Genomic DNA, 23516 nt, shown 5'->3' on the forward strand with positions numbered 1-23516 from the left:
AGCGGGAATAGGGATGGCGTTACGCATTTGGCATATTGTCTATTGTATCTCAGTATTATTTTTGATGTGATCACTTCCTACAGCCATTTATTTACAACATATCGAATTAATGAGCCTTGAGAAGCTGCAACGGCAGCCCATGGACCGGGATAAAAATAATTTTTATTACGAAAGCAATACTACGCCAGCTCTAACCGCTTGTCGCGTGGACCGTGGCCCGTGGACACCCCTGCCAGAAGAAGAAGACAAGAAGTGGAAGAAAAAGGAGAAGAACGCTCGGTCACTGGCAGCTCATGCTTTCGCTCCATAGTCGGTCCAGCAGCGTTGAATCCTTCCCATTTTTTATTTGATCACCTCTTTTAGGATGTCACATTACCATCCTTTGCACTTTGTAGCGCCATCCAACGGGTTTTGTTAAATAATGTTTATTTCACATTTATGCCTGATGCCCCAAATTATTTCCTTCATATGCACAAGGAATCCATCATATATTATACAGCAGACAGAATACCTCACATGAAGCAGGAAATAGCGATTTCCTCTAATATGTTTTCAACTCAGCAAATCTCAGTTAGCATTCTCGAGCCAGCACACCGCCTCAAATAGCCCATCGGAAAAACAAAACACTGCGGAGTTGTGCCGTATCAAAGGCCTAAGGTGAATTTTGAAATTGCAAAAATTTTTATTGGTCTAAGAAGAAGCTCCAAAATTAAAAAAATCCCCTTGAATTTACTATTGTTAAGCATAGAACGTAGGTTGGTATCAACGTAGACATAGAGCAAATACAATATTATTCGAGTAGGCATCTGTGGATTGTGGTTTTCAACTGCGCAGTTCACTGTACTCCTGGACATCTTTTTGTGGCTATGCTTTCAAGGCTAAGGGGCGGCGGAGCTTTCGTCACGAGGGAGGGGGGAGGGGCAGAGCTTTATAGTCGCGCAGAGACGAAGAGGGTTGCCCGAGAGTACAGGTAGTCGAAAGGTTCTCCAAACTCCGGCATGTCTGTCACTGGCAAAAGGCACAAAACTCATTGCCAATGCCCTTGTCCCTCGTTGATGTATGTTTGTTTCATGGAACAACAGAGAAGGGAGAAGTACCTGAAAAATGTTCTAAGTTCCCGCTTCCGGTACATTGTCCAGTTAATTTCACGTATGAAATCCTCCAGGTCTAAGCATTGATTCTCTTCTGCTGGCTTAGCAGTCGGCATTCATCGGACGCGCTGTCGACTTCGGAACAGCCCACCTGTTGGCTTCTTGGAATTGGAAGAAATATATTGATATCATCGTTATCATCATTATCACCATCATCATTAGCAGGACGAAGACCTCTCCCATAATGCTTCAGCACGGCGAAGACCTCTCCTAATTCCTTCAATCAGCCTGGTCCTGTGCTAGCTGCATCTACCGGACCCTTGCGATTTTCTTAATCTCATTAGCCCACCTAACTTTCTGCCCGTCTGCCTCATCCACCCCACGTTAGTCCTTTTTTTCTTTGAATCCAGTTTGTTACCCTAAGCGACCATCGGCTAGCCTCTCTTCACACTACATGTCCTGTCCATGCTTATATCTTCTTCTTGATTTCCACTAGACCGTCAGTAATTTGTATTATTTCTCTGACCCCCTGTGCACGTTTCCTATTTCGTAATGTTATACCATTTTTCGTTCCATAGCCCTCTGGGTTGTCCTCAACCTGAGTGGAACCCTCTTGGTTAGCCTCCACGTTTCAACCCCATAGGTGTCTACAGGTAAGAGGCAACTGTTGTATACTTTCCTCTTGCACGATACCGGTAAGCTGCTAGTCATAATCTGCGAGTGCTTGCCAAATGCGTTGCTTCCAAATTTTATCCTTTCTCTTATTTCCCTTTCATGGTCCGGATATGCGGTACTACCTGTCCTAAGCAGACATATTCGCCTTACAATTCCAGTGCTTGGCTAGATAACGTAAACTGCTGTTCCTTTGCCAGGCTGTTGAATATTACCACAGTCGTCTGCATATTAAATTTATGCCTCTATCTCTGATGTTTTTGTCTGTTCCATCAGTCAATCTTTTGAATTCGTCCCCAGAGTTATTTAGCAACGCTGTTTCATCACCGAATCGGAGACCTCGCATCTGGGCTATTGAGAAAGGCCCTTTGTTGGTCCTTCCCAGTTATCGAAGTAGATTGATGGAAAGGAGATGGATTAAGCATACAAGTAAATACACGCGCATAGAGCGTATTCTTATTAGCACTCTCTACGTTCATTTAAGCATTTGTCCAGTTGGCTAACTCGCAGGCTAACCTTTGGGTGGAGGTAGTGGCGAGTAGACAAGAGCGAGGCTAAAGGGCTAGCGAAGGTAATATTTCGCATTTGCATTAGTATACACTGCGCCGGGACAGAATTCCGAATATGAGCGTAGTTCTGGACTGTAAGTTTAGGGTAGCTTAATGTGGTGGTGGCGGTGGTGTGCAGAGGGCAAGCCCGAATGCTGTCTTGTCGGCCACCTCCGTGCCGACAGTGAGTAGTGTACAGCAGAGTGGGGTGGCACTCATTTCTGGTATCACCACTGGCATAGCCTGAAAGTTAAAACAGAAGCTTGGGCATGTTGGTAATCCATTTTGCTCGTCTTGTCGTCTTCCTTCGTCCCTGTCGTTTTTTTTTTTTGCGCTGTTCTACACAGTAGCCTGGAAGCGTTTTGCGGTGAAATATGTTTGTCGTCCTTAACGTGGCGGTCGTAAATCCAAATACCGCTCACAATTCTCAAGATCGTCGCAACTGGCCCAATCAAAAGCGCGTCTTATGAGTCAATAATTTTATTGACAAGTTGGACCAAAGAACTCAATTTGGAGTTGTGGAAGGATCCTTATGTTATGCATAAGATGTTGTTAATATTTTTTAAGAGCATGATCCACTGCATCCGTGTATACAATGTTTGTCTCGCGCTAATAGCGCTCGTGCAGTTGTTTGTAGGTTGTTGCATATGGTATTCAGGGTACATATTCCTTGCAATTCGCCGGACTAAACTTCGAGCGAAAGGTGGCTCACGGAAGAATGTTCTTCGGTCATGGGATGGCTTCGTGGTGTACACCAAGTTGTTGAAGAATCCATCTGCCTGTGCAGGTGGTGGCAAGCGGTGTGTATTGGGCAGTGTAATATTTCTTGAATCGTGATGTGGAGGCCTGACGCTAAGGGATTCGTCGAAGTGTTATGCGGGATGAACCTTTTTACGCCCGTTATCCATCCACATTAAACAGTTGGATTTGCCCTCATTGGTGACGTAGGGTTTTGTATATGCCGCTGCGTAGTTGATGCGGATGATCACGAAGGCTTGGTGGAGCTGTAGCGGGTTTGATTCCTTCGGAACTCTCGGCTGAATTCATATTGTTGTAGCGCATGTCGGATTTAGCGTGCATTTGTTATGACCATTGCGCCCAGAAAGCACTGCTCCCTTATTGTGAACATCACTCCATAGGTAGGCTGCCTTTGTACCGGGGACGAATTGGAAAGTGTTTGAAGCGTGCGCATACCTGCGGTAACGGTGTGCCCCACCTGCGTGGCAGTTCGCAAGAATATCGCGTCGGTGAAAACAATTCTACAAACAAACCTGCTTGAAATCAGATTTTATTTCATCACGCGTTTCCATGGCGAGGCTGTGCGTTCGGAACATGTCGATGTTCATATACGAGGGCTTCAACTTCGGCGAGTCTTACATTTCTGATACGCATTGTCAATAGCTCGCGCCTCCTCGGCCTGAAAACAAAACAAAGGGTGAAACACGTAAACAAAAATGGACAAATCCCTAGGATAACTCTGGCATCTTATCAGTGCCCTTCCCTAACATGAAGTGCAATCAGAATCGACCTTCGTATTAAATATCAGAAATCTAATTTCAGGCACAAACGGCAGCTACCTACAGCCTAATGCCCAGTTTTTATTTCCGTCCTCAGAAATGTGCAGAATCCAGTAAAACACGTTGTTGGGCTAGTTGGTGCATTGCATGAAGTAAGACTAACCGGCCAAGAAGACACACACAGGAAAAATCGACACAGAAAGAAAGAGGCTGGACCACTAACTGATTTATTAGCAAGAACGGGGCTCAAATATATATAGGCGCTCAGTCACATGACCTTTCCACAATCGCCGTCACATCCTTCCGTCGTGGAACCACAATTCACTTCCATCGTAACTCCCTTATCGTACCTACGCTTACCCAGTAATCACAACGTACATATAAAACTATAAAACAACACTATCTATGCAAAGCTGCGTCAGAAGGAACTAAAGTCATACACAATACAATCATTCACGTGATTACAAACAGGTGATTACAAAACAGATTGAATGAACCTGATTTCCTTACTTCGTAAAGCAACAGAACAATCACTACAGCATGCATCTCCTTTCTGTGTTATCATAAATGCTTCAAGAACTTCACGCGCTATTTTGTCGCGACTTCTGCCGAGAATCTTAATGCCGTCAAGCACCGGCTCACACCTGCACTCTTTACAGTGAAGGGGAAAATTAGGCCCGGTTCCATTCCTTAGGGAATTCGAGTGATCCAGTGCTCTGTCATTAACACAACGACCCGTCTGGCCTATATAGACCTTGCCGCAGGTCAGTGGTACTTCATACACCACACCGACCGCACATTCTACAAAGGGTTGGCCATGCCTCTTTTCGCACTGGGGCTTCTTTTTCCGCCCGATGCGTGCACACAAGCCGCTCAGCTTCCTCGGGGCTGAGAATACGACAGGCACATCATACCTGGCTGCAATCTTTTTCAGGCTGTGGGCGACACGGTGCGTATAAGGGACCACCTGTGGTCTCCCTTTTCGAGGCTTAGCGGTAAAGCTTTTCCTGCCTTTCATTTTTTGTAACAAGGTCTCTGCTACTGCAGACACAACAGAGCACGGGAAGCCTGCCTTTTGAAGTCTGTTAATCTGATTATTAAAACTTACTTCCATCATGTGAGCGCAGGACTTGATCAGCGCCGATTCCAAGCAAAGAGAAGCGATCGCCCTTTTTACCGTCTTAGAATGCGATGAAGCGTACGGCAGCAATTCTTTCTTGGCTCTGGGGAAATACATCCAACTGGCACGTCCTTTTGAAAAGCTGATGTTATTATCTAAAAATTGCAGGCAATTGTTCTCCGGTATCTCATGGGTGAAAGTAAGGCCTTTTCCTTGTTGTCCAAACAGGCTTAAGATTCCTTCTACCCTACTGGCATGCGTCAAGTTACGGTTAGTCTTTAAAATAACCAGAAAGTCGTCAACATACCTAAAAATTCGCAGGACAGAGCCGTTGTCAATAGAATGTGCTAAGGCACGGGCAATAGAAGACAAAAATATGTTACATAGCACTGGGGCGACACAGGAACCTATGCAAATTCCCTTTTTTGAATAAAAATCTTTGTTCCAAGAGACACAAAAGTGGAGCCAAGGTAAAACTCTAAAAGTGACAGGAAACTTTCCACACTAATACCTGATGAATTCTGAAAGGCTGTAACCCCATTAAAATCAATACACTCACGTACGGCCTCGAACAGTTCTGCATGCGGGACGGAATAAAATAAATCTTGAACATCAATGGAGAACATGAACCCGATGTCCTTCTGCTCTTTTAAGTAGGCAGTCACATCTGTCGCATTCTTGGTAGCGAAGGGATCATTAGTAATAAGTTTGTTTAAGTTTAAAAGAAGAAATCGGCTAATTTGCTGTTGCTTTCTGTGTCGATTTTTCCTGTGTGCGTCTTCTTGGCCGGTTAGTCTTACTTCATGCAATGCACCAACTAGCCCAACAACGTGTTTTACTGAATTACCTTTCTTATACAGTGGGCCCTTCTCTATGTCTAAATACCCATTATGCTCAAGTACAAACCATCATTTTTCACATCGCTTCTGCAACCTGCCGCGCAAGAGTAATCACCTACTGCTTACGGAAAGGGTTTATTCCGGCTGAGGTTATGGGCTTCTTTGGAATGATTCGTCCATCTTTCGGCCATGTGAAACGCGTCTGCCGCATTTTGTAGTCGGAGCTCTGGAGACAAGTGAGGTTGCTGTACGACTGGATTCGAGTATTGTGTTGTGCCGGTGTCCCAGATTACAGCGTTGAAAACAAAATGAAGATTTTCAGAAGTCTTGCTTCGCAAACTGCATAGTTCCTGTGGCAGCGCACTTTGTATCTTTTGCCGAAAAAGCGTAAAAAATCACCTGTGCAACACTGCAGTGTCGTGAACCCTGACAACGCCAGCATACCTGAGGCTATCGCCGATACCCTGAAGAAGGGACCAAAGTACAGCGTTCCACCCAGGATTCCTGCGCATGAAATGCTTGCCTTGAACAGGAAGCTTGCATACAAGGCTGGGGAAAATGGTGAGAGGTGCCTTTTGGACGGAGTAGACAGCATCCTCAGGACCGTGCAGAAGAAGGACCTTTCCCCAAAGGACTGTATGCAGCGAGTAGTAAGCTACTTCGAAAATAACAACCTGCGGCTACTTCAGGCGGATAAAGAAGGCGGATTCGTGGTGATGACAGCTTCAACCTACGACAATAAGGCCTCCTTAGCGGTGTCAAAGAACTTTGTTCAGGTGAGCAGACAAGCCTGCAGAGTGAAGACAAAAGCGGTAGACATGTGCAAGGACTTGCAGCTCACCAGGTTGGCGAATGGCATTAGCAAATGTAAAAAGGGTCACCTGGAGATATCTTTTTCCGTTAAAACGCACAAACCCGAAATGCCTTTCAGATGTATTGTCAGCGAGCGCGGCTCGTGGCAACAGCAAATTAGCCGATTTCTTCTTTTAAACTTAAACAAACTTATTACTAATGATCCCTTCGCTACCAAGAATGCGACAGATGTGACTGCCTACTTAAAAGAGCAGAAGGACATCGGGTTCATGTTCTCCATTGATGTTCAAGATTTATTTTATTCCGTCCCGCATGCAGAACTGTTCGAGGCCGTACGTGAGTGTATTGATTTTAATGGGGTTACAGCCTTTCAGAATTCATCAGGTATTAGTGTGGAAAGTTTCTTGTCACTTTTAGAGTTTTACCTTGGCTCCACTTTTGTGTCTCTTGGAACCAAGATTTTTATTAAAAAAAGGGGAATTTGCATAGGTTCCTGTGTCGCCCCAGTGCTATGTAACATATTTTTGTCTTCTATTGACCGTGCCTTAGCACATTCTATTGACAACGGCTCTGTCCTGCGAACTTTTAGGTATGTTGACGACTTTCTGGTTATTTTAAAGACTAACCGTAACTTGACGCATGCCAGTAGGGTAGAAGGAATCTTAAGCCTGTTTGGACAACAAGGAAAAGGCCTTACTTTCACCCATGAGATACCGGAGAACAATTGCCTGCAATTTTTAGATATTAACATCAGCTTTTCAAAAGGACGTGCCTGTTGGATGTATTCCCCCAGAGCCAAGAAAGAATTGCTGCCGTACGCTTCATCGCATTCTAAGACGGTAAAAAGGGCGATCGCTTCTCTTTGCTTGGAATCGGCGCTGATCAAGTCCTGCGCTCACATGATGGAAGTAAGTTTTAAAAATCAGATTAACAGACTTCAAAAGGCAGGCTTCCCGTGCTCTGTTGTGTCTGCAGTAGCAGAGACCCTGTTACAAAAAATGAAAGGCAGGAAAAGCTTTACCGCTAAGCCTCGAAAAGGGAGACCACAGGTGGTCCCTTATACGCACCGTGTCGCCCACAGCCTGAAAAAGGTAGCAGCCAGGTATGATGTGCCTGTCGTATTCTCAGCCCCGAGGAAGCTGAGCGGCTTGTGTGCACGCATCGGGCGGAAAAAGAAGCCCCAGTGCGAAAAGAGGCATGGCCAACCCTTTGTGGAATGTGCGGTCGGTGTGGTGTATGAATTACCACTGACCTGCGGCAAGGTCTATATAGGCCAGACGGGTCGTTGTGTTAATGACAGAGCACTGGAGCACTCGAATTCCCTAAGGAATGGAACCGAGTCTAATTTGCCCCTTCACTGTAAAGAGTGCCGGTGTGAGCCGGTGCTTGACGGCATTAAGATTCTCGGCAGAAGTCGCGACAAAATAGCGCGTGAAGTTCTTGAAGCATTTATGATAACACAGAAAGGAGATACATGCTGTAGTGATTGTTCTGTTGCTTTACGAAGTAAGGAAATCAGGTTCATTCAATCTGTTTTGTAATCACCTGTTTGTAATCACGTGAATGTTTGTATTGTGTATGACTTTAGTTCCTTCAGACGCAGCTTTGCATAGATAGTGTTGTTTTATAGTTTTATATGTACGTTGTGATTACTGGGTAAGCGTAGGTACGATAAAGGAGTTACGATGGAAGTGAATTGTGGTTCCACGACGGAAGGATGTGATGGCGATTGTGGAAAGGTCATGTGACTGAGCGCCTATATATATTTGAGCCCCGTTCTTGCTAATAAATCAGTTGGTAGTCCAGCCTCTTTCTTTCTGTGTCGATTTTTCCTGTGTGCGTCTTCTTGGCCGGTTAGTCTTACTTCATGTGCAGAATATGTGTCGCAAAGCGGTTCTTTTAGACTATGTCTCTCCCTTGCGAAAGAAATACAATATATGACGCCGGAGCCACTCCTCGATCCCGCAGCCAGCGAACAGATCAGCTTTTCTGGCTACTTCATGACAGCACTTTATGCGACTACCGCAGCTGATCATCTCTTGTGTTTGCCACTACCCTCCCCCCCCCCCTCCCCCTCCCCCACTGCGCCTTCAATGTCATCGTCTGCAACTGCTCTGCGCATGCCATGGATGCAAACACACCACCACTGTACTCTTAAGGTGTGATAAGGTGCCCTGAAATTTTATAGTCCAAGGTTATAGTAAATAATTTATAGATTCAAAGGACGGCCCCCAGTCACCGATTTCGCCGCTCTTTGGCTGAAGCCTTATCTTGAATCCCTAGCCCCAAACCAAAAGCTAAATGAAACGCAACGTGCTTTCGCACACACTTCGACATTTGGCTAATGTAGCTAAATTTGCTGCAATTTTCGTTGTTGCTGCCATAGTCCGTGGTATACTCCCCCGAGATGTACATTATTGTGATGAAGCCCATCCCCATTTAATTCTGTGAGCTGGTAATATTCTTCTCTCGCAATTTTGACAACTGTTTTGCCTACCTGTCATTATTTAGTAGGTAAACTAGATAAACTGCACTAAACTAGACGACAAGTAGCCTTTTTTTTTGTTATGTCTTCGCAATGCGTAATGGGCATCAATTGAAAACGCTACGAAGGCTTTCATACAGGTTGGAGTAAATTAATACCAGTGCTATATGTCAAATTATGATTCCCTCGGATAGGGATGACATTCAACTTGCGGAAAGCAAGGCAATTTCGATAGAAGGCGATATTAAGTGTAAGAAACAAAGAAGCTCAGTGCCAGATAGAGGGCAATATACAGGGTCTTGAATATTTGGGGGCTGGGATTTAAAAAATTTCTATGCAAAATCTACTACCCCATTCGAGCTGAAATAACGTCCACAAAGCATAAAAATATCGTCTACGTTATCTGATAAGTGATTCAACATCGTTACTTGCCTAGGTTTTCCGAAATCGAGGAAAATCTGCTCTCGGTGGCGGGCACAATTTTCGCAGAAGAGAGTCGAAACGCTGCTTTGACATGGTGCGTCATCTGTCGAGCAGTGAGGCAAGCTCCATCCCGGCCGTTGGCGCGCTTGCCCCGCTGCCCGACAGATGACGCACCATGTCAAAATAGCTTTTCGACTCATCTGTGAAAATTGTGCACGCCCACGAGAGCAGTTTTTTCTCGATTTCGGAAAATATAGACAAGTGCCGATGTTGACTGACTTATCAGATAACGTAGACTATATTTTGCTACTTTGTGAACGTTATTTCAGCTCGAAGGGGGTAGTAGATTTTGCATAGGAATTTTTTAAATCCCAGCCTCCAAATATTCAAGTCCCTCTACATTTGCATCCCTATCCCCACGCTTTTTCAGAAGCAAGGAAAATGCTTAATTCGACTTTTCCTTTTTTGTTTTATCCGTGTACAAATGGACTTCAATAGAAACGCTAAGGGGGCAAACATCGTTATAGCTGTTGAACATCTTGCCGCAGAGTCAGGCCCGCTTTTTGGTCACAGCTTCCACAGGCACGTTACTGACGGACCGACTGAGCTCACCCTCTCGCCGAAACCCTGCACTGCATTACGTCTCTTTTCTTATAAACAAAATATATATATTTACCGATGTCATTATTTTCGAGCAGCATTATCTATTGTGGCTGTAGTTGCAGTTCATGAACTGAATTTGTTCTTGTCACTAAGTAATAAATATTCGCCTTTTGTGCTGCATTTCTAACGCTGCTTCAGTGTAGCAGGTGACTCGGAGCTGTAGGCAGAATGTCTTACTACGCAGTTTAATTACGTGTGAATTATTCAGCGCTTGATTCAATCTAGGTTGCTACTATTTTTTCAACAATGTATTTCGTGAATGCAATAAAACCTTTAAAATCATCGGAAGAGTTTCGTTACGAAGGTTTTCATGAGTTCTAATGCTCTACTATAAAATATCTCATGATGCGCAACTTACAAACAATGAACGAATTACTCCAATCTCAGCATTTGGTGAATGAACTAACTGCGTTCTTGTGTTTTCAACTGGTTGGGCTTTTCATGTGAGCTTTCGTAACGAAAAGCTTTCTAGCGTAATTTCACCTCCTGGTTTATTCTCTGAAAATTTCACCTCATGGTTTATTCTCTGAAAAGCAAAAACGATGTCGGACCGTAGAAGCAGTGACAGCGGTCGCAGAGATCAAATGCTGAAGCCAAGACGTGGACTGTATCTCCACCGAGGCCACCGCTTTTCGATGGAGACGAATAGCAAAGCGCCTGTTTAATGGGCGATGCCAGTGCTTGTAATGAATTAGGGGGTGAATATGCGGAGAGCGACACTGCAGCGTATCTGGCAACCTGAGTCGCTGTGGCAATTTATTCTATATAAAGCAATAAACTAATAAACGATATAAATTGAAACTTAAGACAATGGTTCGCATCCTGAGTTTATGCACTGAGGAACATTCGCAGAAATATAAACGGCACAAATATCACTTAAGTTATTGCATATAGACGAAAGCGTAAACGGAAAAGTGCACTTTGCCTCGGAATTCTACAAATGACTCTTAAGCAATAAAAATAATAAAAGTGTACTTACTGAGAAAACTTTCTTGATCCCCTCGTGCTAAAAAGCAAAAAGATATTTCATTAGGGGAACCCTTATCGACTGAATTTTGTTGTTTATTGTTTTTTGTAATTTGCTGGTCTCATCAAAAAATAAAGTTATTTGCAATATATGACGATTGGATGCACACCATGTCTTGAACACGATGCCTGTCGAAATCAGAGAATTTATCGCAACAAACCCTTTCCACGCTTTATGCTGTACACCTTGCCGCGGTGGCTAAGTTGTTAGGGAGCTCGAGTTCGCAGCCTGAGTGTGTGTGAACTCGGCAGCGGCAGCCACGTTTTGATGGAGGCGAAACGTGCAATCCGTGTACTGTGCGATGACGCTGCAGACTAGCGAATCCCAGGTGATGGAAATTATTTCAGAGCCCTCGTTTTCGACACACATAACAGCCCATTACTCTTTTGGGAGAATTAAAAGCGAAAACTGAATTACAGCAATCGAAGCCGTATCTATGCTCATAAATGTCTTCTGTTACTCAGCAAGCAAAGATAACACAATGTAGGTAAATTATTTTCACGATTATCACTCTTTCATGGCATTTATCCAAACGTCACTTGCCAGACACTGCACAGGTCTTCAAAAAAATTACTTTATGCCGGTGCACAGTTATCCAGGTGTAAGAACAAAAGCCGCTGGATGAAGAAAATATTTAAATTGCCAGAAGTGGAAGAACTGGTTGCGAACAACGCGGGCTCATTAATTCTTAAGAGTGATCCCAAAGCAAAAGCAGAAAAGTTTGCATTTTAAACATCGTGATTTTTTTTTTCAGACAGTGTGGCTTGGTATTTAACTGTAAAGTGCAATATCTAGAGGAGAAAATATTCCCCGACATGTGACAGCCCCTTCAGTGGTCCAGTAGTGCAGTAGGCCTCATTAAATATTTACAGAAATAATTTGTTTCGGCGTTCAAAAAACTTACTTCAATTCATCGATAAAAGATTTGACTGCATATGATTTTTATGTTTTGGTTTGAATTTTAGCCGAAGGCGCATCAGATTTAGGCACATTTAGAGCACCACACGAAGTTTATAAGCAAAGTGAAGCCTCTGATCGGTAGGTAGTATAACGTCATCATCATCACCAGCCTGACTAACCCACTGCAGGGCGAAGGCCTCTCCCATATTTCTCAAATTAACCCGGTTCTGTGCTAGCTCCATCCACTTGACCCCTGCGAACTTCTTGACCTCATCCGCCCACCTAACTTTCTGCCGCCTCCTGCTACGCTTTCCTTCCCTTAAAATCCAGTTTGTTACCCTAAGCGACCATCGGTTATCCTCTCTTCGCACTACACGTCCTGCCCATGCCCATTTCTTCTTCTTGATTTCCGCTAGAATGTCGGTAACTTGAGTTATTTCTCTGACCCACTCTGAACGCTTCCTATCTCCTAATGTTGCCTCTACCATTTTTCGTTCCGTAGCCCTCTGAGTTGTCCTCAACGTAAGTAGAACCCTCTTGGTTAGCCTCCACGTTTCAGCCCCATAGGTGAGTACAGGTAAGATGCAACTGTTGTATACTTTCCTATTGAGCAATACCGGTAAGCTGCTAGCCATATTATGCGAGTTTCCAAATGCGCTCCATCCTAATCTTATTCTTCTTGTTATTTTCTTTCCATGGTCCGGATCTGCGGTTACTACCTGTCCTAAGTAGACATATTCGCATAGTATTTCCAGAGCTTCGCCACCTAACGTAAACTGCTGTTCCTTCCCGAGGCTGTTGAACATTACCTTAGTCTTCCGCATATCGATTTTCAAGCCTACCTTTCTACTTTTCTTCTGTAGGTCACCAATCATTCTTTGCAGTTCATCTCCTGAGTTACTTAACAAGGCAATGGCATGAAGAAATCGCAGATTACGCAGGTATTCTAAATCTACCCTTTTTCCTAACTGCTCCCATTCCTAGTCTCTGAATACTTCCTCTAAGCAAGCAGTGAATATTACTGGGGAGATCGTGTCTCCAAGCCTAATAACTTTATTTATGGGAATTTTGTTACTTTATGCAGAAATATGGTTGCTGTGCAGCCACTATATATATCTTCCAGCACTTTCACGTACGGCTCGTCTACCCCCTGATATCGCAATGCCTGCATCACCGCCGAGGTTTCAACTGAGTCAAATGCTTTTTCGTAATCAATGAATGCTATGTGTAAGGGCTGGTTATATTCCGAGCATTTTTCTATCACCTGGTTGATGGTATGGATATGATATGGATAGAGTATAGATATGGTATAGATATATGGATAGATGGTATGGTATAGATATATGGTGTGGATAGAGTACCATTTCCGAAAACCTGCTCGATCCTGCAGTCTAAGGTTGTCCTGATTCTATTAGCGATTACCTTAGTAAATACCTTATACGTAACAGACAGTAATCTGATTGGTCTGTAATATTTAAGGTCCTTAGCGTTCCCTTTCTTATGAATGAGGATAACGTTGGCATTCTTCCATGGTTCCGGTACCGTTGATGACACCAGGCACTGCGTATACAGACTGGCCAGTTTTTTTAGCACGATATCCCTCGTCCCCCCCCATCCTTCAACACATCTATAGTCATTTGATCTTCTCCAGCTGTTTTCCCCCTTTTCATAGTTTCTATTGCTTTCTTAACCTCTTCCTTCGTCACTGATCGAACGCCTGACTGTTTTTCCCTACCACTAATCTCATTACGGTCCTGACTACTTTCGCTACTGTAAAGATCAGTATAGAACTCGTCGACTGCTTTGACTATCTTGTTCATATTCGTGATGACGTTGGCCGCCTTGTACTTTAGCGCATACATCAGATTTTTGCCTATGCCCAATTTATTCACAGCTTTAAGGCTTCCCCCGTTCTTTACAGCATGTTGAATTTCTCCATGTTATACTTCCTTATATCAGCCACTTCGCGCTTATTGATCAGCTTTGATATCTCTGCCAATTCTATCTGCTCAGTTGGGTTGGAAGCTTTCATACTCTGGCATTTCTTAATCAAATATTTCGTCTCCTTAGACAGCTTACCGGTATCCTCTCCTACTATCCTACCGCCTTCTTCTACAGCGCACTCAGTAATGATATTGTGACATATATGCCCTGCATCGCTGGACGTAAAAGAAGACAACGATCAGAAGGAGTGACACAGAAGACGACAAAGTGGCAGCAACGTTCAGTGCTACAAGAAGGTTAACGCTGCTGTGATTCTGTGCTTTGTGTACTGCGTCATCCTGGACTAACCTTCGTGCACTAACCTTGCCACGTAACATCTTGGTGGAGGTGATCAAAGATCCCCGTGTGCACACATAAATCCATTTAAGCAGCCGAAAGCTGGATTTGCGCAGCGGCCGCCACCTACCTGGGATCACAACGTCAACAACGGCCACTATGACCTCTGAGGCAGCTCCTACCACCGCAACAACATCGGCGCAACCACTCGTCCTCACAAAAATCCGCCACCCTCCCATCTTCAATGGCGAAGACAAGACAGATGTTGACGACTGGCTGGATGAATACGAGGGATGCAGCCGGAACAATCATTGGGACGCGACCATCATGCTGGCCAATCTGATATTCTATTTGGCGGGAACCGCTCGCACATGGTTTCAAAATCACGAGCACGAGCTGGTGACCTGGGAAATTTGCAAGCAAAAGCTTCACGACTTGTTCGGAAAGCCCATTGGACGGGCTCTCGCAGCCAAAACCGAACTTTCGTCTCGCGCCCAATCCACCACGGAGTCCTACCTGGCCTACATTCAAGGCGTGCTCGCGTTTTGCCGCAAGGCGAACAGCTCCATGCTGGAAAGTGAAAAGTTAGGGCACATCCTCAAGGGCATCGCAGATGACGCGTTCAACATCCTCTTCTGCATGGATTGCTCTACCGTCGAGTCGGTGCTTCAAGTTTGCCGAAGATTCGAGCAGGCTAAACAACGACGCCTGGTGCATCGCTTTGAGCGCCTTCCGAACACGGCAGCCACATCATCCTGCGATGATCTGGCTCCTCTGCAACAGCCTTCGCAGTCAGCAACAATGACTCGGATCGTCAGGCGAGAACTCGAGGCATTAGCTCCTGCACCATTCCTGTCTCCAGTGCCTGACACCGTGGCCATGATACAGGCTGTTGTCCGACAGGAACTTGCCAACGTCGGTCTTTCCTCCAACCCCGTACCGCCCTCGTCACCATCGCATCCTGTTCCTGTAGTGGCTGCTGCAACCACAAGCCAAGCTCCCCCACGTCACTACGTTAATCGCAATCCTGCAATCGCAATATATCAAATTGTTGTTTATTGCTTCTAGGGTAACGTCGCCATCCTCGGATAAAGCTTGATATCTATTCTGTAGCGAGATCCTGAACTCTTCCGCCTTCCCCCTCACCGCTAATTCGTTGATGGACTTCTTTCTTGCATGTCTGTTGCGTTCTTTCTTCAGATTTAGAATAATTCGGGACCTCTCCACCCTGTGGTTAATGCATCGCACTTTCCGGATTATCTATACATCTTTCATAATGGTGGGCGTTGAACACAGTATGAAGTCCATTTTATTTTTAGTATCATGTACTAATTAAAAAACACTTATGCTAAATATAATCACGACATCGTCTAATAAAAATACCATATTTACAAAACATGGACAGAACTGCATATTTGAAAAAAATGTTTTTACTGAAGATAGCATTTTAAAAGTCGGAAACATTTTTGAAGATAAGTATCCCAGTAGCGATCGTGGTTGCATCGTACTGTTACTTTATTGAAGAACATGGCTCCGGTACAGCTGAAAGTTCTGTCCTTGCAATACACTCACGTGCTGAGGCTTTCTTCATGTGTTTTGAGGGACGCTGGCCTAAACCCTTCTCCTGTGCTGTATTTGCAAGAGTTGTAATATGTGAGGATGAACTCAATTGATGGCTCTCTAGTCTGTATTTTCACTACTGCTTTATGGTTTAAGCACAAAGCACTCTGTAACAGCCGGCGCATTTCGCTGGGATCTTGCGTTCTATCTCAACAGTCCCAGTCTTTATCCCTAAGTGCACCAATACAGAGCGAAATATTTTGTTCACCCTGGGATGTATCTGGAGCGCAAAGGCGTGCCCAATAACGTTCTAGTAATGATGCGTTTAAAAAAATTGTCTCTTCACCAGCCTAAGCTGCAAGTTAGATTCTGATGTTTGCCAGGAAAATATCGAGGAATTATAAAAAACGAAGAACAATGCGCGTTGGTTTAACATCTCTCAGAGAATTTCTTGAATTTCTTGTTAACCGCCTTGTTATCTACAAAGTAATAAATTGAGGTTGTTGCATCCGATTTCATTGCTTTTTTTCGCAATATGAAGAAAATGGAAGCGTTAACAGCACGAAATAGCCTCCATGCTGGTGCATTCATGGGCCTCAAGGAGCATGATGTCGAATGCCCCGATTTGTGGGCTGACATTGCCTTGTGTAGGCCTTCTTCGATGCAAGAATCACCTCAGCTTCTGAGCGAAATTCGAGTCTAGCAAGTACTAAGAGATGAGGTTTGAAAACAATGCAATGTCGTGTGCCTTACCCTGGAGCCGCCATACCAAGCCTCAGGGCAATTGGGCTGTTCATTATCAAGACGCGTATTTAGAACCCTAGAGACCTTAGCACATTTTATTATTTAGTGACGTGAAAATCTAAGGATATATCAGTAAATAGATTTCTGAAAATCATCAAATGCTTGCCATTGACGCTAGGCTCCTTACACAGCTGCCAGCACCGTAGCAATATGTTTAGAGCAATTGCCACTCAACCGATACGGCAACAATACATTGATAGTTGCAAAAGTTAATGCAGTTCTTTAGTGTTCGTATTTTGCAGGTGGTACAATGCAAGTGACACAGGGCTGGATTAGGGGCAGATATATGAAATACTTCTTAGCCCAGCTGTGGGTTTAGTCCGAATTATGATGATAATAAAGACGAGCATTGAATATATGATAAACTTTCTTGACTTCAGGAACGCCTACAATATTTTCAACAAGTGAGGTTCAAACGTCGCCATAGCAGCAGTGTTTGGTTTTGTCCGGATTGATATAAAGGGTGTTACAAAGAAGACTACTCATCGATACCCGGACTATAACCAGATGCAAGCCGATGGTCTCTCCCATATTTCTCCATTAAACTGGTGTTGTAGATGCTTCCACTTGAGCCCTGCAAACTTCCTAACCTCATCCTCCCATTTAATTGTCTGCCGCTCCTACTCCTTTTTCATTCCCTTGGAATTCAATTTGTTAACCTTAGCGACCATTGGTTATCCAATTTTCGCTCTATATACCCTGTCCATGTCCCTTACGTCTGTTTGATTTCGACTAGAGTGCCATTTACTTCATCTATTTCTCTGATCCACTCTGCATGTTTCCTATCTCTCAACGTTATACCTACCATTTTCCGTCTCATAGTTTTCTGCGTTATCCTTTTCATTCTAGTCGAAATCAAGAGTTTGATTCTATCCTCACATATCACTGGTCTTGTAGCTGGAAGCAATGATGTTGGTTTTGCTCAAAGCGGACAAGCAATGGCAGAACGCGTTAGTGCGTGGAAAAACGATACTGTACAGCGGCGAGATTTTTCTCTGCAGTAAGGTGACAGTAAAGGCAACAGCAAGCGGTGCTCAGGCCCATCAGACAATTTCTTCAGGACCATAACAAAAACATTTTCGGTAAATATAGGTGATAAAAAGTACTGTAGTATTTGCGGTTTACCTAAGTGTATTTTCTAAGTTTGTCTGTTCACTTCATAAAATTCTGGTCTTAATATTCAGTACAACGGAGCTTTTTTTTAATTGCGGCACTTTGTTTTCATGAATGCTGCTGAGACTAAATTCAATCTTATCGTTGCTAATAGTACATGAAGCAGAAGGTGGATCGCAAGTTCACACTGCGTATGAATTTTGCATATAGTTCTTTTGAAGTTTAAAAATGATGTCTCTGCGTTAGAAACGACAAATTAAAAACATAAGAAATAATCTCCGGGTAATTCCTTGGTGTATAAATAAGATGCTCTACCTAGATACTTTGTTAAAAAATAATTTAGACCACGAGCGATTATATATGTATTTGTGAATTTTTTATAGACGTGGGCTTTTGCACTAGCCTGGAATATTCAATTAACGGCCAAATGAAGAGAAATGGCTTGTGGCAGTTCAATAAAAATGCTCAAATTTCTAGAAATAAAATGAACTGGGCCAAAAACAAACTTTTCTGCCTTTCGCATGGAATGACCATTTAGCAGAATCTAGGTTCATATATTTATATGAATAGCTGCTGTTACATGACCAAAAATGTGCAGTGAAAATGTGACGCGGGAATGCGTTTTGACATTACCTGCAAGATTTACCTGCTTTGTTTTGAACTTTCATTGCCCATTTGTTCATATGCTAGTGTAGTATTGTAAACAAAAGTCCAAAGTTTGAACCCATGAAGACATGTCCCTGTTGCTTATATTGTTTCAGCCCTGTTAAGCTGATATTGTCCCCATATTGTTCTCCCCCCTTGCCGTTTTCGTCATGTACTTCTCATTATGGCCAATAATAAAATAGATTGATTGATTCATTGATTGAAGACTAGAGCATTGTTGTCTAGTCTAAACGAAACAGCAGTATGCAATATTTGTTATAATTAAACAGCGCGAACACGAAGACAAAGGACAACATAAAAGAAAGCCACTGTACAAGCCGACCGCCGGGGTGGCGCAGTTATTACGGCACTTGACTGCTGTTCCCAAACACGCGGGATCGAATTCCGGCCTCGGCGGAAGCTTTTTAGTGGAGGCGAAAAGCAAGGTGCCCGTGTGCGGTGCGATATCAGTGCACGTTAATGAACCCCAGGTGGTCAAAATTTCCGGAGTACTCCACTACGGCGTCTCTCATAGCCTGAGTTGCTTTGAGACGTTAAACCCCACAAACCAAACCAAACCACAGTACAAGCGCTGATTCACAACTATGCCTAAGCCCATTACTCCAAGGCGCAGATAAACACAAACATGACGAATACGAAATAATCACGTGAAATAACCCCTGGGTTCACCTGCTGCACAAAACGTCACTCAAAAAAGACACCTCTTTGCTTGAAAGAGCAAAAGAAGTCTTGCTGACGCACTTATTGTCCGTTGAAATAAAATATGATTCCAATATCTCTCTCGTCGTCTTTATTTTGTGGCAATACAAAATCCTAACCTGGTCAAACCTAGGAGTGCACTTCTTTTCCTTCTTTCTTGTTTCACATGAATGGCAATGTGATACTAGAAACATTTTGCCCTTGCCACTTTCCAAGTTGTTCCGGTGTTCCTGTAGTCTCTTGTTAATACATCGTCCTGTTTGTTCTATATAGCAGGCTCTAGAAGAGAGTGGAAGCCTGTACACAACACCTGTCTTGCATCCAACAAATGGGTCACTATGCTTCACCCCACATTCTTGCTGTATCGATTCTCTTTCCCATTGAATAGCCGGGCAAATCCTCTTCTTGAGCGGGGCGGTCAATGCGACGTCAACACCATAACTCTTGCCTACATTTTTGAGGCCGTGTGAAGTTCTGTGCACATACGGTACCACCGTAACCTTCCTCTTCTTCTCACCCATGCTGGACAGGGATTTCAGCCTGTGCGTTCTTTTAAGGCTCTTCAGTACCCGGCAGCTGGCCTTATTAATAACCGACTCCCGATAACCGGCCTTTACAATTATTGTCACTTGTCTTTCAAAACTGTTGCCCATGCCGTGGTTGCACGATTTCTTCAAAGCATTTTATAAGCATGTGACCTCGGCGGCCGCTTTTCGGTGGAGGCGAAAAGCAAGGCGCCCGAGTGCTGTGCGATGTCAGTGCACGTTAAAGAACCCCAGGTGGTCGAAATTTCCGGAGTCCTCCACTACGGCGTCTCTCATAGCCTGAGTTGCTTTGGGACGTTAAACCCCACAAACCACAACCACAACCATTATTCACTAATATGGAATGCCCCGAATTGGAGCTTAGCAAGGGCTTCACTGATCTCGGGTTGTATTTCCAACAAACATGATCCTCACCGAATTGAATAAATAAATCTAAATACTGTAACCACGGCATGGGCAAGAGTTTTGAAAGACAAGTGACAAGAATTGCAAAGGCCGGTTATCGGGAGTCGGTTATTAATGAGGCCAGTTGCCGGGTACTGAAGAGCCTTAAAAGAACGCACAGACTGAAATCCCTGCCCACTATGCGTGAGAAGAAGAGAAAGGTTGCGGTGGTACCGTATGTGCACAGAATTTCACATGGCCTCAAAAATGTAGACAACAGTTATTGTGTTGACGTCGCATTGACCGCCCCGCTCAAGATGAAGAGGGTATGCCCGGCTATTCAAAGGGAAAGAGAATGGAAGAAGCCAGAATGTGGGGTGAAGCATAGTAACCCATTTGTTGGATTCAAGACAGGTGTTGTGTACAGGCTTCCACTGTCTTGTGGAGTCTGTTATATAGGACAAACAGGACGATGGATTAACAAGCGACTACAGGAACACCAGAACAACTTGGGAAGTGGCAAGGACAAAACGTTTCTAGTATCCCATTGCCATTCATGTGAAACAATGAAGAAGGAGAAGAAGAAGTGCATTCCTAAGTTTGACAAGGTTAGGATTTTGTATCGCCACAAAGAGAAGATAACGAGAGAGATAGTGGAATCATATTTTATTTCAACGGACAATAAGTGTGTCAGCAAGACTTCTCTTGCTCTTTCAAGCAAAGAGGTCTCTGTTTTGAATGACTTTTTGTGCAGCAGGTGAACGCAGGGATTGTTTCATTTTCGTCATGTTTGTGTTTATCTGGGCATTGGAGTAAAGGGCTTAGGCGTAGTTGTGAGCCAGCGCTAGTACCGTAGCTTCCTTTTATCTTGTCCTTTGTCTTCGTGTTCGCGTTGTTTAAAACAATAACGAATACGTACTAACTCGCCCAACAGAGTATCTTGGTATGCAATATTTGTTTTCCTGTTCCCCTTCCCATTTCTTTCTCCATCCTATATGAAACCTACAGAAAACGGGCAGCATCGTTTGTACGAATTCTGTGCGTCGAGTTTATCGTTAGCTAGTAAACCACGCCTGCACTCAAAATTAAGTTCACATTTCTCTTATACAACAGTGGGGACAGACCGGATGAAAAATTACTGCATCTGCTACCACACTGACTATAAATGCTTGCATGGAAAAGTATACAATGCCATCACTCGTTACGAATATGCACAAATTGCTTAGCTGTTATGCACAGAGCGCATTACTCTGTTACGATTAATCGCAGCTTGACACCGTGTGGCAGGCACTGCTTGTGTTGAAATAGCATGGTCTCAAACATTTGGCATCACACTCAAATCGATTACTTTACAGGTTACAAATTACACTTTAACCTTGAGAACTGTTTGAGCGGATTTGAATTCAGCTCAGCATTATTTATGTGCACAGCCGTTTACGCATATAGCTATGTAGAACGCCTAAAAAATAAATGTCACAGCATTTTGGGCGAGATATCGCCACTGTGGTTTGAAATTTAGTCTTGATTCGAGCGCGCGTATTGCCCCCAAAGTGTATACCGCCCTCAATTGAAGCATAATGATGGCTACTTAAGCGCCAGCTTTCAGTTGTTGTAGCGTTCACAATCTGTAAGAAAATACGAGCGAAGGTAGTGCATAAACTTCGACAATATTTCTAAGGTATGCGCAACAGACTTGGGAGCCAACGAAGCTGGGGGCAAGCACCTATTATAAATTACGAGATTAACGATTAACGTTATTTCAATGAACATTACTGCTTGAGCAGGAGAAAGAGTTCTTTGTGTCAAGGATCCATGTATGGGATTACGGAAGGAATCTGTTTCGAACAATGTCAAAAAAGTGTACTCACAATGTTCACATTGGCATCGCACTGCTCCTTAAGAATCGCACTCAGGTTGCCACCGTGGTTCCGGATGACATCCCGGGCCTTTAAGATGAGCTGGGGAAAATATACGGATTTTAGAACGTTAATGCTGGTGACAGTGCACAAAAACATCTTAAGCAGTTGAATCCATGGTTTATTGCAGCGTGTAAACATGCAGAAAGCGCTAAACTAATACATTTACCTCAATATCAACGTGTTCTTCCATGCATGTTAGTAACGCCGAGACTTGGCCTTTGTTCCGCCCTGCAATGTTAAAGAAATGGCAAATAAAGTTAAGTGCTTCGGTACGTTGCGTTATTTGAGACTTCCCATGCGTTGAAGTCGAGTCGCCTGCAGCTGGACTGTATATGTTGTCCAAATACGTGGGTTTTTGGCAATTAGCAACAGACACCGGTAACGTCGGCAATTACATGATGGACTGCGTTTTTTCAGGGTATATGTCGTTGGAGTACAGTCAATTATAGCAGATCCCGGTGGATAAAATGCGGATAATGAAGAAGTATGTTGTATAAAGGTAGAACACTGTCAATGCTAATTGAATAAGAGTGGAGTCCGGAGGGTTACGGTAGCAAATGAGCAGTGGACGCTAAATTAGGATGGATCAGGTTGGATTAGGGTCTCGTATGATGAAAAAATGGTAATTATAGTGGATTAAACGTCTCTGAAATTAACTTATAGTGAATAACTCTGGATAGATAAAACGATACCGCTGCTGTTACCTCCACAGCATGTAGACAGTTTAAAGTGCTCTCCTTACCTGTTTTGTACATGCGTAATTATGGGGGCAAAGGGCTGAAATAAATGCGCTTAAAGTGCAAAGCTAGCCACATCATTCAGCGCCAGAGTGAGGAGTTCTGACCGCTCATCCAGAACCATAAAAGCAAGGGTGACAAGGATTCATGAGCTAACCCATAAATCGTGGTTAATAATCTTCAGTGTGCGCAATAACACCCGAATTTCGTTCGTATATTAGCCTGTCAAACACCTGTCTCAAATCGAAAAATCCGCAATTCTTCGAAATCAAAGACAATCGGGAGCGTCGTTTTGATATGCTTACCGCACAGCTCGTGAGCATCGTGGATAATCAAGGCAGCAGCCAAGAAGAATGCACTGAAGAAAAGCACTTTCATTTTGAACGGGCTTGAGCTCCACGGGAAGGCAATGAGAAGGGATGGCAAGGACTCGAAGAGAGCGCTCAAACAAATACCACTGCGCTGCAGCAATGCGCAGCGGCCAGTTATATACGCATCCATCCCTTATACCAATGCCCTTTTATGGAACAAGCGTTATCAAGCTAAGTGCCTGGCTTTCGTTTCGACACATCTCACAAACAGTAACATCCGTGCTTACGCAGCTCTTTTGTTCCAATGCAAAGATGCTATACTAACTTTAAATAAAAAAACGTGAATAACGAGGCAAATGTTTTGAATACAGAAGTGCAGCTGCACAGCGTAACAGTGAAC

The 23516-nt window shown here is 43.8% G+C and overlaps 1 protein-coding gene across 1 annotated transcript; it reads right to left on the reverse strand.

The window, feature by feature from the left end:
* Positions 1–3587: 3587 nt before the first annotated feature.
* On the reverse strand, positions 3588–23251 carry LOC146200279 (uncharacterized). The gene is made up of 5 exons (XM_084592907.1): positions 23111–23251; positions 22235–22296; positions 22018–22107; positions 11151–11177; positions 3588–3728 (listed from the first exon to the last, which is right to left on the reverse strand). The coding sequence occupies exons 1-5, from the start codon at positions 23181–23183 to the stop codon at positions 3669–3671; spliced, it is 312 nt and encodes a 103-aa protein (XP_084449033.1). The 5' UTR covers positions 23184–23251; the 3' UTR covers positions 3588–3668.
* Between the last annotated feature and the right edge of the window lie 265 nt (positions 23252–23516).

This window comes from Amblyomma maculatum, chromosome 2 (assembly GCF_055883805.1).
Source record: "Amblyomma maculatum isolate TAMU_Amacu chromosome 2, ASM5588380v1, whole genome shotgun sequence".
In the NCBI taxonomy this organism is placed as follows: Eukaryota; Metazoa; Arthropoda; class Arachnida; order Ixodida; family Ixodidae; genus Amblyomma; species Amblyomma maculatum.

Bases quoted from the DNA above. Each gene is read 5' to 3' on its own strand.
- LOC146200279 (XM_084592907.1), bottom strand. From the start codon at position 23,183: ATGAAAGTGCTTTTCTTCAGTGCATTCTTCTTGGCTGCTGCCTTGATT. The intron at 11,178-22,017 runs GTGAGTACACTT...TTTGCTTTTTAG, and splicing joins GCGATGCCAATGTGAACATT to CACGAGGGGATCAAGAAAGT. The intron at 3,729-11,150 runs GTAAGTACACTT...TTTTGTTTTCAG, and splicing joins GGATCAAGAAAGTTTTCTCA to GCCGAGGAGGCGCGAGCTAT.